Source organism: Erpetoichthys calabaricus, chromosome 2, assembly GCF_900747795.2.
Source record: "Erpetoichthys calabaricus chromosome 2, fErpCal1.3, whole genome shotgun sequence".
Taxonomy (NCBI): Eukaryota; Metazoa; Chordata; class Cladistia; order Polypteriformes; family Polypteridae; genus Erpetoichthys; species Erpetoichthys calabaricus.
Window position 1 is genome coordinate 157,668,139 of NC_041395.2, and position 17,576 is coordinate 157,685,714.

General features: G+C 36.2%; 1 protein-coding gene across 2 annotated transcripts in view; it reads right to left on the reverse strand.

The window, feature by feature from the left end:
* The window catches only part of plod2 (procollagen-lysine, 2-oxoglutarate 5-dioxygenase 2), a 134,107-nt gene that overhangs the window by 11,863 nt on the left and 104,668 nt on the right, over window positions 1–17,576 (reverse strand). Inside the window, exons 9-14 of one of the 2 annotated variants that reach the window (XM_028794689.2) lie at window positions 15,164–15,289; window positions 14,945–15,066; window positions 13,887–13,991; window positions 13,227–13,352; window positions 11,711–11,852; window positions 10,721–10,783 (exon numbers count right to left, since the gene is read on the reverse strand). In XM_028794689.2, the coding sequence (XP_028650522.1) occupies window positions 10,721–10,783; window positions 11,711–11,852; window positions 13,227–13,352; window positions 13,887–13,991; window positions 14,945–15,066; window positions 15,164–15,289 (684 nt within the window). The remainder of the gene's footprint in view (window positions 1–10,720; window positions 10,784–11,710; window positions 11,853–13,226; window positions 13,353–13,886; window positions 13,992–14,944; window positions 15,067–15,163; window positions 15,290–17,576) is intronic. The other variant, XM_028794690.2, reaches the window with a different exon arrangement.

Below are 17,576 nucleotides of genomic sequence, written 5' to 3' on the forward strand. Positions count from 1 at the left end.
AGGCTATATTTGCTTTATTGACTCTGTATGAGGTAACTAGACCAAAAATATTTACTATTTTTCTAAATATGTTTAGTCCATGGCAAAGGTTCAATACATGCCAGAATTTAAACTCTTTTAAGTCATTGCTATTAAACAGAAATGTAACAAGCTATTTTGTATCTAATCATGATAGAGTAAATAACTTGGACTGAAAAGGGTAAAACATCAAGATGTGGCTTCATTTTTTTACTTTGTAAAGAAAGCATCAAAGCAATGAATGCAGTATATGGAAAAATGTGATCTGCATATACTGTACATCTGCCTCTCAACAAGTGGAAAAATGTGTATTGTTTCTTTTGTTCAATCGTTTAAAACGTGAAGAAGATGCTTCCCTTTTGCTGGCAATTAAAACTAATATGGTCAGCTGAGAATAAAGATGTTACTAGTATACATGCAGCCTTCCAATAAATGAATAAGCATGGCACTAATTTAGCAACAGACACATTTGAATCAGGAAAACCCTGTTCAAAGCCTTAGTAGTTTTGCCGGCTAATTTAGGAATAATATGTGAGTTTCAGAAATGTGTCCAATAGGATAAAGCCTGGGTAAGCAGTAAACAGAAAGAGCTAATTCATTAACCCTTCAGCAATTTTTTTTCATTGAGCTAAAAAAATTAATGTAGTACAGAGCCTAATTATTCAGCAATCACACATCAGGAAGACACTGTGGATAGCATGCCTTTCCATCATGGGACACACCATAAATTGCCACAAGCAGGTAGAAGCATAGATACAGGGATGCTGAGAATGCTGCACACTACTTGCTAGAACAGCCTACAGTAATTATGATTACGGACAAGGGTCTTGCTCGTTCTATTAGCAGCAATGAGCAGCACTCCACAGAATCTCTAAAAAGCAGTTGAGGAAAGGAACAGGAATGCCATCCTAATCTTATGGACATTCACTTTCACATCTGCTATAACGATACATTGTCAATTACAATTTTCAGATTCACATGAAAATCATCAAGGTGGGCAAGAGTTTCCAACTATTGCTATTTATGAAGCAAAATGACACATTCACTTTCAAACACACCTCCTGCCATGTTCATTGCCATCAATTGAAATAAATTCCATCTTTTACCATTGAATACTGATATGAGGTGTATAGAAATATGAATGACAGACACAGGATAATTTTTATGAGGAAACTCCCAAAAACATATGGAGGAAATGATTAGGTCATATGTAGGGACCACCAGTGAGAAATCAAGACTTGCTTGGTTCTCCACAGCAATACATAAATAAACCCCTGAAGGTACATGAGACTATTCATTAGAGATGCAAAGCAAAATGGAATATTTAATAACTAATAATATAATTAGACTAAACAAAACATATTCATTCATCTTCAAATTAATGTAAAGGATCTTTAATAATAGCAATTAATAAATTAAAACTAAAGAAGGAAGGGGTGGCTACTTTATTTTTCTTTTAGCTGGCACATCTGTATTTAAGATGGAGCAAAGTAGGTTTATGTGTAGAAAGCATAGAAAATGATTAATACAAATCTGAAATGTGAAATATCTACAGGACAAAATTATTGAAAAACTAGTATATTTTATACATTTTTTATTTAATATATTTGTTCCAGCCTCTATCATTTTTAAAACCAAAACGACACCAAAAAGCAAGTCATTCAAAAATTTTGTTTAAGTACATTGTTTAAATTATTGATAGGTTACCCTGGTCCTAGTTAGTAATATTCACAGGAACTAATCTCTGCATTAGAGGTGACTTCTGCTTTTAAATGAAACTCTACAAATTTAGCTTTTTCTTTTTCAGGACTTCACTGTTGTGATTTTGAGCCTTTATTAATGAATTTGCTGTCTAATTTTTTGCAATTTATACAAGGCAAAGCCAAGCAAAATGACACCTTTAAAGGTGTCATTTTGCTTGGCTTTTCTCTACATTCATAATGGCTAACACGGTACAACACCCTAGTACTACAAGGCAAAGGAAATCCAATGCGGGGTTTTCTGGGGATCTAGGGCCTATCATAAAAAGCCCAGGAAAGTCCACTAGTCAACCACAGGGGCCACTCAAGATTCAAGAGTATTTATTTTCATTTCATCCATATACAGTAGTACAGCATACAGTGAAATGAAACAACGTTCCTCCAGGGCCATGGTGTTACATAAAACGGAGGACAATGAAGAATCCACATAACACATAACATAAAGACACATAATATATAACAAGGTGCACGTGAGTCAAATGTGCAAACATGTGCAACACTGCAGAACAGAACACATATATCAGATACAGTATCAGACCGGTCCATGAGTGTTCAGGAGTCTGACTGCTTGGGGGAAGAAACTGTTACATATTCTGGTGGTGAGGGTCCAAATGCTTCGGTACCTTTTTCCCAATGGCAGGAGTGTAAACAGTGAATGTGAAGGGTGTGTTGGATCATTCACAATGCTGGTGGCTTTGCAGATGCAGCATGTGGTGTAAATGTCCATAATGGAGGGAACAGAGACACCGATGATCTTCTCAGCTGTCTTCACTATCTGTTGTAGGGCTTTGCGATCTCTGACCATGCAATTTCCAAAACAGACAGTGATGCAGTTGCTCAGGATGCTCTCTACGGTTCCTCTGTATAATGTTGTTAGAGTAGCTGGTGAAAGATGGGCTTTCCTCAGCCTACGCAGGAAGTAGCTTGGCTAAACAGCTGGTGTTGTGGGACCAGGTGAGGTTCTCTGCCAGATGGACACCCAGGAATTTGGTGCTATTGACGACCTCCACAGTTGAGCCGTCAATGTTCAGTGGCAGATGGTCACTCTTAGTCTTCCTAAAGTCAACATTCATCTCCTTTGTTTTGTCTACATTCAGAGACAGGTTATTGGCTTTACACCAGTCCATTAACTGCTGCACCTCCTTTCTGTATGCTGACTCATTGTTGTTACTGATGAGACCCACCACAGTTGTGTCATCAGTGAATTTTATGATGTGATTAGAACCGTGCGTTGGTGCACAGTCATGAGTCAGCAGTGTGAACAGTAACAGACTGAGCACACAGCCTTGAGGGGCTCCAGTGCTCAGTGTGGTGGTACTGGAGATGTTGTTTCCAATCCTGACTGACTGAGGTCTCTCAGTCAGGAAGCCCAAAATCCAGTTACAGAGGGAGGTGTTCAGTCCCAGCAGGCTCAGCTTTTCTGTCAGCTGCTGAGGAATGATCGTGCTGAATGGTGAGCTGAAGTCGATAAACAGCATTCGAACATATATGTCCTTATTGTCCAGATGAACAACAGCCAGATGGAGAGTGGTGGCTATTGCATCATCTGTTGAACAGTTCTGGCGGTAAGCAAACTGCAGGGGGTCCAGTGAGGGGGGCAGCAGGGTTTTGATGTGCCTATGACAAGCTTCTCAAAGCACTTCACGATGATGGGTGTAAGTGCAACGGGATGGTAGTCATTGAGGTTGGACACTTGTGACTTTTTTGGCATGGGAACTATGGTGGTAGTTTTGAAGCAGGTTGGGACGATGGCAGTGCTCAGGGAAGATGTCAGAAAAAACGTCTGCCAGCTGGTCTGCACATCCCCTTAATACTCTGCCAGGAATATTGTCTGGTCCTGCAGCCTTCCATGGGTTGACTCTTCGTAGAGTATTTCTCACATCGGCCAAAGTCAGATTTAATGCTTGGTCGCTAGGAGGAGAGGTGGTCTTCCTCATCACCACGTTGTTCTGTGCTTCAAACCGTGCATAGAAGTTATTCAGCACATCTGGAAGGGAGGCTTCACTGTCACAGGTGTGGTGGTGTTGTCCTGTAATTAGTGATAGCCTGGATGCCTTTCATGCTCTGTGCGTCTTTGTCATGTAGGAAAAGACCATGGATTCTCTGGGCATGTGCACGTTTTGCTGCTCTGAAGGATCAGGATAGTTTGGCCCTCGCTGTTCTCAGGGCGATTTCGTCACCTTCTCTAAAGGCAGAGTCCAGGGTCCTCAGTAGCACACGCACTTTCTCTGTAATTCACGGTTTCTGGTTGGGGCATGCAGTGATGTACTTGGAGACAGTGACGTCATCAATGCACTTACTGATGTAGCTGGTCACAGATGACATGTACTCCTCCAAGTTGATACAGTCGCTGTTGGTTGCAGCCTCTCTAAACATGTCCCAGTCAGTGCACTCAAAACAGTCTTGAAGAGCAGAGATGGATTCTGCTGGCCAGGTTCTCACCTGCTTCAGAACCGGTCTGATGAGCAGTCTGTATGCTGGAATTAACATGACAGAGATATGATCTGAGTTTCCAAAGTGGGGGCGGGGCTCTGCCCGGTACGCGGCAGGGATGTTTGTATAAATAAGATCCAGCGTGTTTGTTCCTCTCGTTGCAAAGTCCACAAACTGATGGAATTTAGGGAGCACTTACTTGAGATTCGCATGATTGAAATCTCCAGCGACAATAACCAGTCCATCCGGGTGTGTGTTCTGTATGTCTCTGATGGCGCTGTACAGTTCCCAGAGTGCTTCCTTAGCATTAGGGCTGGGGGGTATGTAAACTCCTATTATGTGGGTGGTGGTGAATTCCCGAGGCAAATAAAAAGGTCTACATTTAACAATCACAAACTCCACTAGCGGTGAGCAGTAGCTAGAAACAAGCACAGAGTTACTGCACCATTCCGTGTTGATATAAACACACAGTCCACCACCGCGAGTCTTACTGCACAGAGTAGCATTTCTGTCGGCTCGAAATGCGACTAGCCCATCTAGCTGAATGATGGCGTCCAGAACTCTGTCGCTGAGCCACGTCTCCATGAAAACAAAGACACAACAGTCTCTAAATTCACACTGGGTAGTTCGCTGGAGTCGGATGCAGTCCAATTTATTGTCCAGGGAGCAGACATTAGAAAGTAATATGGACGTAAGTGCCGGCCGGCTAGGGTTAGCTTTTAGCCTAGCACGGACTCCTGCTCGTTTCCCGCGTTTCCGCTTCCTCTTGCACCGCTTCCGTGTGCCTCTCCCTCGGCCATTGGCATCAGGTGACACCGGGTTAATTTGCCAATTAACCTAACTCACAAGTCTTTGGAGACGTAGAATGAAAACCAGAAATAACTGGAATGAAACTGTGCCCAAATGAGAGATTTTTTTTTCCAGAACACTGAACCTATGAAGCAGCCCTTCATGCTAAATTTGCAAAACGTTTATTGAAACAAATCAATAAATTGCAAATGACTCATTAATAAGATATAGTCTCTGATTGGAAAGATGTTGCAGTGAAAACCTGCAGGGATTATAGCTGTCCTAAAAATTACTCAGATGTGTTTTTTTAATAAATTATGTTCTAGTAATACTACTGATGTGAATATAACTTTCTAATGATTTCATACTTATAATATCTCCACTGTGTCTTTATCCTTTCACAACTATCTCAAAATACACAGTGCCCTAGTATTGTAAACTATTTATACTGTATTTTAGATGTAAGGTTGCAAGTATTCTCTCTGTACAGGAAAGAAAAGCATCGCTCATGCACACTGTCAGGTCTCTAATGCTATTTGACTAGGATCTGCATACCTGAAATCTGAAATAGTGAGAAATGATATGTACAGTAACACCTAATAATTTATATGGTACTACACTCTCGTGGATTCCTGCAGATTGGTATTGCCTGCCACTGTGACATGACAGGAGATAATCTGGTTCAGGGGGCTGTTTATAGCAAACAGCAACTGCAGTTTTAAAGACAATGCTGCTATGCAAATAGAGGTGATGCAGGTTTAAAGACAAGATGTTACTGTGTGGCACATGCTATTGAGTGATCTACATGGCTGCATCTCATTAGATTCACCGGGAGATGACTGGGGCAAACCCAGCATCTAGGATAAATGGACAGAGTGGGGGAACGAAAAGAATCAGCTTTGGAAGTCAGTTTTAGGAGACTGTGGAAAGAGAGATATGAAGAGGCTGGTCAGAGTGATCTCAGGCAGCTTGAATTTTATTTTGTTAAGGAGATATGCTGAACCTGTGACAGGATCAAGGAGGAAAGGATGATGGCTAATCAAGGTTAAACTCTGTGGGTATCAGCTGTAGATAGCAGAGACAGCTCCCTGTGGGTACCTGCTTGAAGTGGAAACATGACTGAGCTCATGGGCAAAAGGCATCATAGCTGCTGACTCAGAGCAATGGAGATGAATGAAGTGAGGAACTGTAGTGAGCAGGCCTGGTTGGAGACTCCAACCAGTACGAGGTTGGAATGAGTGGGGCAAATAATTCATCATTTGTGTTTTTCGTCAGGAAAGTGGCAAAATTTGTGATGTGGTCAGATGACAATGTCCCCTGACAAAGATGTGTCACATTAGTTTCAATACTAAGACCTGTCATGTCCATGCTAAATTGTGCTTGCTCATATAATCAAGCATTTAGCTGGATTGTTATTAAGAGCTACCTTTAGATGATGTGAGATGTTACCATTAAGCAATTGTTGCATTCCATTGCAGATAGCTTAGCTTTATTGTGTAAAAATAATTTGTTTCATATTTATCTACTGAATGAGAAAACTTATTAATTAAAGATTAAATTATAAATCCTCATTTTACTGAACACCTTTCAGTGTATTCTCAACCAAAAAATAATTTCTAGTAAAAATATTTTTTACGCAGAACACGGGAAATGCTTTCACCATTTTTTAAAAGAAAACCTTAACACTCCTGTTAACACTCCTGTTAAAGATAAAATCTTACAAATTACATCATGAAAAAATGTGAATTGTGCCTACATCATTTTTTTACATTTTGTATACAACTGCTTTTAAACTTTAAATACTTTCAATAAAGATATGATTATTAAATTAGTAGGATAAAGTCATCGATATTTTATAAAATTATCCACAATTATCAATATAGGGATTGTCCTCCTCTACATTTTAAATCTGTGCTTAATAGACACAGCATGGATATGAGGGGGCTTGTATCACTGCAGGAACTTTTTAAATGTTTGTCCCATAGCAGCATGCACTGTTCTCTAGTGATGAGTGAACCTTATGGTGCTCAAAAAAATATTTATACCATTGCAGAGTTGAAGAGTCTTCGGGCACACATTAACTGTGGAACTAAACGGCTGCATGAGACTGGCTCTTTCCATTGTTTAAAGTCAGAGCAGCTCCAGCACATGGGTAAATATGCATGCAAAATTGCCATGTGGCGCTGTACTTCCAGATCACAGGGATCAACATTATATACAGCATCTGGTGGCAGTACTTATAATATTCTCATTATGATCAGCTAATGCATAGAGGCTAGCATATTGATCGGGTCATGACATTGCGAATGCTGGAAGCAGCTTGACAAATATTACGCAGTATGCATCAATTAAAGTTCTGTGTATGGCTGTTACAGCTCTATGATGTCATAGTGAATTCTCAATGCATCTCAGGGAATTGGAAAAAATGTTTGACTAAGCCAGTCACAAGGCAAATTTATAGGAAATATTCAGCAAACAAGGTCACCAGTGAGTTTTTTTTTTTTTGCGAATTTCACCGATCCACACTATAACAAAGAATTTATTCTCAGCAATTAACATGTAAAAGAATTTTTTAAAAAAAGCAAATTATTAACATAATAATGACCTGGGTAACTTTTTGCACTGTATTAAGATTTTATTATACAGAATTTATAAAAATTGATTATTAGTAAAAATGGGCAAAATTTAATAAAATGTTCAGCTGAATGTGCTATAGATTTGAACACAATGCAAGAATGCATACAGGTCAAGGTTTGACACAAAAAGATGAAGAGTACATACTGTAGATCCAAAAAAGCATTAGGGAAAAATAAAAACATACACGGTGTAACAACAAGCATATTTCAATAGTAGTAGTTTTGTTCGACAGCTTGTTTAAATATAAAAACATAAAAATTTCACTACCTTCTGTAATTAAAATTATTTTTGTCAGAACTGATATAGCAGAAGCAGTAATGGTAAAATAAAGTCCATCATATATTTGGCACATTATGTTGACCACTTGAGGTTGTCACTAATTCTATTGTGATTTACCCTAGTTTGCTTTTATTGCCTATTAGAAGAAACAAATACCACCACACATCAATGGATTGATAATATAATAGTTTAGTGAGGGCAAATAAATGGCATACTCACCTAAAAAACATTCTTCACCAACAAAATACTAATCTTCTCAATTTAAAACAGCTTCTGGAATGAATGAATCATTCCCCGGAACATGGTTCGCATGCTGAGAATGATGATGTCAGTGACGGAAACAGCAGGCTAACTGATTCAGTTTACAGTGGCTACAAATGGTTTCATGCTCTAATTACTACATGGGCTGAATCTACATTAGGAGGAAAATCTAATACCCTGAAGTCTCTCTTTTACTTCAGATTTTTCTTCAAAAGAATTCTATGTGTGAAACTGGTAAAACAGTACAATTACGGATAAGCTTAAAGCCATTTGAAGACATCTGTAGCAAAGGTTCTAAGCACTGCTGACATTTTAGGGAGAAACGGCACACACAAGGCAAAGACTACCGTCAACATCACTGGACAACAGCATGCAAAGATAAAGAATGTAGGCTTGATCTATTTGAAATGCAGGTGGTACTACCTATAGGTCATGCATCTGACATTTACAGTAATTACTTGTTCATTTTTGACATCCCTATTGCAAGATTCCCTTTTAATTAGAATAACACTATTAATACACGATTAAAGTACTAAATTGAATATACATATGTCATATAGTAAATATGATTTATATTTATTTATTGATATCAACTGCCAATTTAAAATTCACTAAAATTCTAATTAAAATCTTAATCTTATATAACACAATATCCTAAGAGCATGAGATAAAATGTTTTATAAGTAATCATTAATGGTATATGGCAAAACCAACAATGTATCGAATATAAACTGGTATATATTCATTAGGTATATTATTCATAATCATTCTTCAAATAAAATTAATTAATAAAATTAAGTTGACTTTTTCTGCCATTAATAAAGTCTTAAAATGTAACATAAACCATTCAGGTTGGTTAATCTCAGAAAACAATGAAGCACATAAACTGTTTCCACCAGGTGTTGATACCAAGCATTGTACTTTTAACTTGGATTCATATGTCACCCAAGTAATAAATGCCATATTTATATCCAGGGCAAAGATATTTACATTAAAAAGCGTACTTGACTACATATAAAAGTTTTAGGGTTTGTGTCCTAACATTTTGACAGATTTTCTACCTTTTTTTCAACCAGTCCTGCTAACTTAAACATTTCAACCTTAGTTTTTATTAGCACTTATTTATGGCATCTGAGATTCAGTTTTATTTTTTTCATATTATTGGAGTGTGCAGATTCACCTACTCATCCAAATGAGACAGCAATTTTAGGATTATTTGTCTACAAACAATTAACAGAATATATTTCAATAATCTGAAAGAATAAACTATGCTTCTTATATATAAACATCACTAATATTGGCAAAACGATATCCCTTTAACTTTTCTTCCCGCCACTAATACACAAGCGAGGTGAGCACGTTGGCAAAATGAAACCTCCGAAGAAAGACAAAGTCGCTTAGCCGCTAACATCGGCAAAATGGTTCTCTTTTACTTTTCCTCCCACCTCTAATGCACAAGCGATGAGAGCACGTCGGCAAAACAAATCCTCCTAGGAGAGAGATACCCAGAGTAGTTCCTTTCAATTACCTGACTTCTCTACATTTCAGTTTTTTTCTGACGATTTCAATAGTTTCTAGGACCCCGGGCCAGCACGGGCTTACACAGCTAGTAAATAATAAAGCACATAAAGCAAAGCCACAAACTGACTATATAGAGTTTACAAAAAGCAGTAAGTTTCATTGACATTGTTCGTGTAAATCTTTTCACGCACAAGAAGAGCAGCAAGAAATCATAGAACATTTTTCTTTAGTCTCCCTTCATAAACATGTATCCCATTAAGACTTGTGTGATGTTCTTTGAAATATTACTTTAATGGATAACTATAATCCAACCCAAGCCTTAACCACAATCATTTTTGTAACAGCTACATATTTAATAAAGAAAGAAAAAAATATGTTTCAGACAAAACACAAAGTTGTGAACTTCATTTTTAAATAAATCACTAGGTTGATTTAGTAAATGGATGGATGGATTCATATAAATGACAGCATCTGCTAAGATTCTAGTTCTTGTTAGCTGCAGTGGGTGCCCAGTCCCAGCCCTGTTGTGCCTTATTATTTTAAAGGCAGTGTCTTCTTTCTTGAGAGGTAGAACATATTCTATAAATGCTTCAGGTAGAATCGACCCTGGTTGCTACATTGAAGATAAAACAATACAAACATACACATATACAAACATATGGTATACTAATATACAGTATGTATAGTACATAAATACACATACTGTATATATTGAATAGTTGATTTTTTATTAACTACAATTACTAACTGTAAGTTGAAAAGATGAGTCAGGAAGTGAACTTTGTTAATAAAAAAAAAAAATTAAACCACATGTTTTCCCGTTACCACTTTTAAGGAAACCAGGTACTTTTGGCTGAAGAATATGGAAAATATACATCAAAAGTGCATATTTTTCTAAAAAAAAACAAAAGATTTTTAAATGTTTCAGCTAGCAAAAAGGAAGCAATCTGCAGCAAGAATTACAAATTTATAATTAATTTAACAAAATAAAACTGTATAAAATAATTAAAACAAAATAACACCTTTGGGGGCCTGAGCATATGGAATGATTCCGGAGAAGGGGAGTCTTTTTCCCTTTGTATTGTCTAAAATGAAGGAGAAGCACCATGTAAGTAGTGTAACATTTGTAATTATTTTTGTCAAACCCCTTTTAAGAGGGGGAGAAAAAAGAAATTCTAAATAAAGAAAAGATGATGTATTAAAGCTGACAGGGATGCCATGTATGTTTATGGATCATGGGACATGCAGCCAGCAAGCAAAGCTGGAATTGTAGGCCATAACCTGTAAGACAACAGTAACACCCTCATGTTGCACCTTGCAATTCAGTCGCTGCCTTATATTCAAAAGCTTGCAGCACATAATAAAAAAGCAATGAATGAAAAGTCAGAGGTGATAGTCAACAATTAACTCTAAAGCCAGCTGCATGGCCTCATTGGCTTAATGCAAGCAATTGGCAAATAGAGATAGGGAGGCAGAATGATGATGAAGGTGACAAAACAAGAGTCCGTATACCAACAAAAAGAAAGAATTCATGCCTAGAAGAGAAAATTTCACATTTATGCATGCATATGTTTTTTTTGTATTTCATTCCATCAGTGTTATATAATTTTAAGAAACAACAAATTATTGGCAAACAGACAGTTCACAGTAATACTTCTATTTTCAGTTTATTTAATTTTCAACAAGATAAAACATAATAACTTCTTTACCATGCTATTTTATGACAACTATTTTGTATATACTGTATACTAATGCATGAATGTCAATCAGGTTTAACAAAAATTATTACTGCTTACAGGTATAACTTAAAAAATATACAGTATTCCAAAGATGTCTTTATATGGAAATACATATCAGTTTTAATTTTATACTGTGAATTTTATATCATGAGCTATCACAGAGTGTTTTACTTAATTAATGGCTTTAAACATGCAATTATTGTTCACTGCTCTCATTAATTCCTGTAAAGCAGCCATCTAATCACCTGAATTACGTATCTGGCATTTGCTTACCAAATCCCGCACATTTCTGCAGAGTGCCATGTCAGGATCCAGCTTCTCAAGCACAAAGTAGTTTCTCTCTTTCAATTCACTTCTAAGAGTCTCGCCCTTAATTAGGTAGACGTGGGCCATGTAAGGAATGTTCCACACACCACTAATGAAAAAGCATACACTGTAGCTTTAATGTACATGATTCACACTTTCTGAAGAAAAAGGAAATTAACTTTTCATTGAATATTTCCAACCACAAGAACACCATGATCTAACATAATTTAAATTTTTAATATGAAAAATTAAGAACACATGCAAAATATCAAGTAACTCTTCTAAACCACAGTAAAAAGATACTTGCAAGCATCTGATATTCATATATAGAAATGGAGTGATAAGTAATATTAATCATACACTTGAATGTTTGAATGAATTGACATCTGACAACTGGGAGGATATTGCATTAAACTGAATTCACTGCAATGGTATGGCAACCATTACAGGACTTTGGAACATTATCCTTTTGAAAAGCACCAATTACAGGTAAGTAACAGGATGCATTTAAAGGTTGCACCTAGTTGGCAATGATGTTCAAATACCCTGTGTTATTCAAATTTTGCTCTTATATAAATGGATGGAACATGTGAAATGAAATCATATCACACACCATTTTACAACCACAGTTAATAACTTTTGCCCACTACAGTATGGCTCTATGGATGCATCAGGAACTGTAAGTTATTAAACTGGGAATATACTTCCAATTCTTAAGTGTTCAGTGTTTTTTGTCTATAGTACAAAAACAGCCTCTTTGTTTTTTGCTACCAAAAGAAGAATGCAAATGGTTGAATTAGCTACTGCAGATCACATTGTGATATGACCAATTCAGATATGCTAGTTTTGGCAATACAGTTACAGTCAACAGTTAGATTACTGAATTTAGCCTCTTACTTAATTCTAAACAAGCCATATCAGCTTGCATTGTCTCATTTAACCAACAGTCTGTTTCTAACCACAGCACTGCCAGTGGATGCCTTCTCGGTTGAGGCCTATTGATATACCCATTATACATGAAACCCCAGTTTGGGCACATTATTGTCAGGACATATAAGGTCCTCTATCCCTCTACATTCTAAGGCACATGAATGTTTAGTGTCTCCCTTTATCCCTGTACAGTAGTTATGACTTATAGGTATATGCCAATTTTCATTGTTTGCACACTGCATGATTCTGCTACCAATGGAGAAACAGACTAAGTGGGAAAAAACATGTACCTAATAATGTGGCTACGCAGTATATAAAACCATCTTACTGTATAACTATTACATTTATTTTAAAAGAAATTCAGTGTTAATGTACCAATGTACTGTACAAGCCAAGGGATTCAGATGATTAAGTCGAAGTAGTTTTCTTTAAATATATTTTTAAAGCATGGCAATTTTTAGAAATGTTTTGTATATGTATTTAACAATTTTGGTCAGTTCCTTTCCTTTTTTAATAAAAATCCTTGTAGACCATAAAATAACTCAAAACTTACACACGTTTTCCTTGAACAATATCAATATAATCTTCGGATCGAGCATAATATCCATCCAGGCTTAAAGCACCCCAGAAGTTAGACCACAGTTTTCCATGGCGGGTTACAAGTGGACCAATTATTTTTCTATAGGAGAAAAAATATTACTTTGACAAATACTAATTATATTATTTTAAACAGTAATATTATATTGTATGGGATCCTTACAATTATATAACACAAATGAAAAATCTAGCAAACACAAAAGCCAGATGTAAAAAATAACCTTTGCACCTCATAGTTTGGTTGTGTAATTACTGTCAGAATGTTTCTTTACATCTGTATAAATAATGGCATAAGTTACTTGCAATGGGGGCCATCTGACTGTGTTAATTTGAGAAAAAAAGCCTCATGAATTCTGAACTGTTTCACTAGTCATCATGAAACCATATGGTAAACATTCATTTGTGCTTTTTAGGTTTCCCACCACGATGACCTCATGTTCATCTGCTCAGACATTGTGGGCACAATTTATATTGGTTAAAAAGATTTTTTTTAATATGCACAACTGCTCATTACTTGCAAATTTTTTTAATCTGAATAATAATTAATCAAATGTAAATCCTAGTGGTATAACAAACTATAACAGGCTTGCCATGTTTTGCCCCAATACGGCATTACCTGTTTTGCTCAATTAATGACTTCAGAGTCTTTGGGTTTGTTAGAACGACATCTGCATCGATACTGAAATAATAGTCACAACTTTCATCCTGTCGACAAAGGTCCCTGTCAGAAAAAGAATACTATAATCATACAAAAGCATATTCATCCTAATTTTTGTTGGTATTAAAACAGAATGCTTATTATCTAAATTTGAAATAAAATGTTATACAGTATTATGGCTAATAGAATCAAGTTACAGATTGTGATTTTGAGGTTTAATTCATTTTCAGTGCTTGCTTTTTACTTTGAACTTAGAACTAATTCTTCACAGACCAAAGCAAAGCAAATGTATCTGCACTTAGGATACTGGAGTAATGATGTGAGGAGGATGTATGTATATGGAAAAGAACGTGACTGAGGCAGGGTTTTAAAAAGGCTGGATTTTCTCCAACTTATTGAAAATTGGCTTCATTTGAGAAGCATATACCTATTTTCAGTCACACATGTTTGATCAATTCAACCCACAATTTCAAGGAAAACAAAGTTATCTTCAAAAATATAACTGGGCTGAGTGACAGTTCATCTTAAAATCTTAATCAAATAAGAGGGGAAAAATAACATTTTTTTGATGTACCCATATTTTCAAATACTCTGTGTGGAGGGGAATTTAAAGCTTATAAGGAGATTAGGTGGTGTATCTGAAAGAACTTGGGTCTTTTATATTTAATCATAAGGTTAAGTCCCTTGACCACATGATTTTAAGTTAATTTTTTTTAAATACACTAAAGTTAGACTGAACAGGAAGATAATGCTAGGTTGAAGCAAACGTCAGCGGTTATGCTGCAATTGAATTGCTCTTTTGTTATTTAACCTAGGCAATTGGTCTGTCTGAAAATTTACATAATATTTCATAGATCTGTGTAATTATCCAAACTCCACTGATAGGTAAATTCTAAATTATTTTAAATCCTTTTAACTATACTACGAGACTTTTTAAAGCACTTGTAAATGTACGCACTACACATAGCTAAAATCCAGCAAAATGTTAAAAATCTTAAATGATTCCAAAACCATACATTCCCATATTCCTTGCTTCTCCTTGGCTCAGATTTTCCTCGGGGCCAACAAATTTAAAGCTCTTAAAGGCATTCCTGTTTTGCTCCCAAAACCTCTGAGTATGCTTTTCATGGTAAACTTCCTTTTGAAAGAAAAAAAATAGAATTTGGGACTAGTCAAAAGAAAAATAGACCTGTTTACTTATGTAGGATGCAGTACATTAGCCAATGCAAACTTACATTATTGTGGAGGAAAATGTTAATTTTTTCTTTAGTATAATCCAGATTCAAGAGTCTTTGAAAAAATTCTGGTACAAATGGTGTTGCTTGTTCAATAAATATACCAATCGTAACTGTGGGGTACTCCTGAAAATAAATCAAACACATATTATATAAATTAAATGTTAATGGGATCATACGGCTGCAAGAGAGGCAAAATTAAATTGCCAGAGTGTCAGTGTTTCCAAAAACAAAGGCTTAGATAGAGTATGGCAGCCCCACTTTGTGACTCTGCAGAGTAAACAACATTCAATCACCCTTCCACAAAGAAAAGTACAGCTATGGGGAAACTTTCAGACCAAAACATTAATTCTTCCATTATCTGAACCTACTTTGTCCAGTTACTGAACCCACTTAAACATATTCAGGTTTGAGGAGAACAGTAATCAATCAGGCAGCATTAGGTGTAAATCATACAACTCTACATATCGTGCCAGTCCATCACTGACACAATCACACACACACAACTAAACTTAGTAGCGCTGACAGACAAATTTTAAATCCCTAGCCACACTAATGTCAAGGAAATGGCCACTTGTTAAAATGCATATTTGAAGAAATTTCTGGAGAATTTGAGCCATATACTGTACTCTGTATTTTTTTTTTACTTTTTCCTCAGTTTCTCCACAAATGTAATAAAAATCTGTACAGACCTTTGACTTTTAACTTTACATTTCTTTAAACTCAGTTTATTTTCTATCACTGTATAAAATAAAAAATAAGAACATTGGCACACCTTGTTCAGATTTACAGTAAATTAGCAAAGCTGCCGTGATCATAAATTGTTACATACGTACGTACAATTATGTTCTTAAACTTGCTTAATCTAATTCAGAGATATAGGCCCTTAATAGTTCATACTGAATACAGTACATATATATATAAAATATATAAATTTATTTTTATATCTACGACAGGGTCATTGGAGACATGCATCCTATCTTGACAGTAAAGTATGCAAAACAGACCTAAAGTAAACACAGTAATGCATACATATACCAGAAAATTTAAAGTTGTGAATAAACCTAGATGTATGAAATGCATCCTGAATCCTAAAGGAAGGCCACAAAAACAAAGCACCGCAAACAGAAAGCATGGCATCGCAAGAACTAAGTGGGACATAACTGTTGTGAAGTAGTAAATACAATACTGTAAATGTTAGATCAGGTGGGCTTTAATAGTACATTTTCCTAAAAACTGTGAGTCTTTGGCAGGTTATTTTCCCAGGAGCTGTATCAAATGGAGTTTCTGAATTAGCTATACCATCTTATGTCTTCTGTTAGCTAAATTTTTAATGCCATACTTTTCACCTTTGGTAATATAAAAAAATCATCAAACTCTTTGTATTTTCTCTGTCATGATATGTAACTGTATACTGAATATGAAAACAAAGACTGCATGTTATTACATTTGTTGTTACTTTCTTATCTGTGTAAATATTCTGAAGCTGTATTCTGTAAATTAAAACTTTGATCTGAAGTGGATTATTTAATCAATAAGCTGAATTCATTAATCAGTGGGTTTTCATCAACCAAGTGCACTCCTGAAGATAAGGAAATGTCCTGGTGCCTCATGCATAACGCTGTGCGTAGAATTCGCACTATAACATGACGTAAGCACAAAAGCCGAAATGTGCTTACGCACAGAAAAATCCAGATGCAAGAATCTGTGTGTTCGCCAACTTCCGCGTTCTTCCGCTACATAAATCCCGCTCAGCGTGGAAATAAACACAAGTGCATGCGCTTGTTGTCCCGCCCCAACTCCTCCCAGAATTACGCCTCTTTGAATATGCAAATCAATATAAATAGCCCTTAAGCCCAGCGTTCTGTGAAAAGACAATGGGAAAAGCACGGGGGAAAATATAAGAATTTCAGCGAATACCAAATGGAGCCAACGAAAAACTTACTATTTGTTGGTTTAAACAGTTATATAAGCAACAAAAGGAAGTTGATCGAGTGACATAGCGTGTCGGAGAAACTTGAAAGCTCAAGTTCACAAAGTCGCACAGTGTCTGAAATAAAAAAGTTGTCACATATCAAAGTCGGCGTGAAAAGGCGACTCGTAGCCCACCGTCTGAGTGTCATATGAAAGCTTATTAGGGTACAGTGAAAAAAAAATAGGCACACTGTGAAAAAAGCACGAAATGTCAACTTTAATCTCGAAATTTCCACTTTAATCACGTAGTTTATTTTGTCATTAAAGTAGAACATCATAAACTTCATCTTAAAATCGTTTAATTTACTAGTTTCCCAAATCCCATCGTAATTAAAGTAGCACGTTAAATGCTTTGTTTTGTATTTGATCTTCTATGTGCCCGAATCACTACGTGCTCTTCCTCTGACAGGACACAGAATCCATTACGTTCGTAATATTA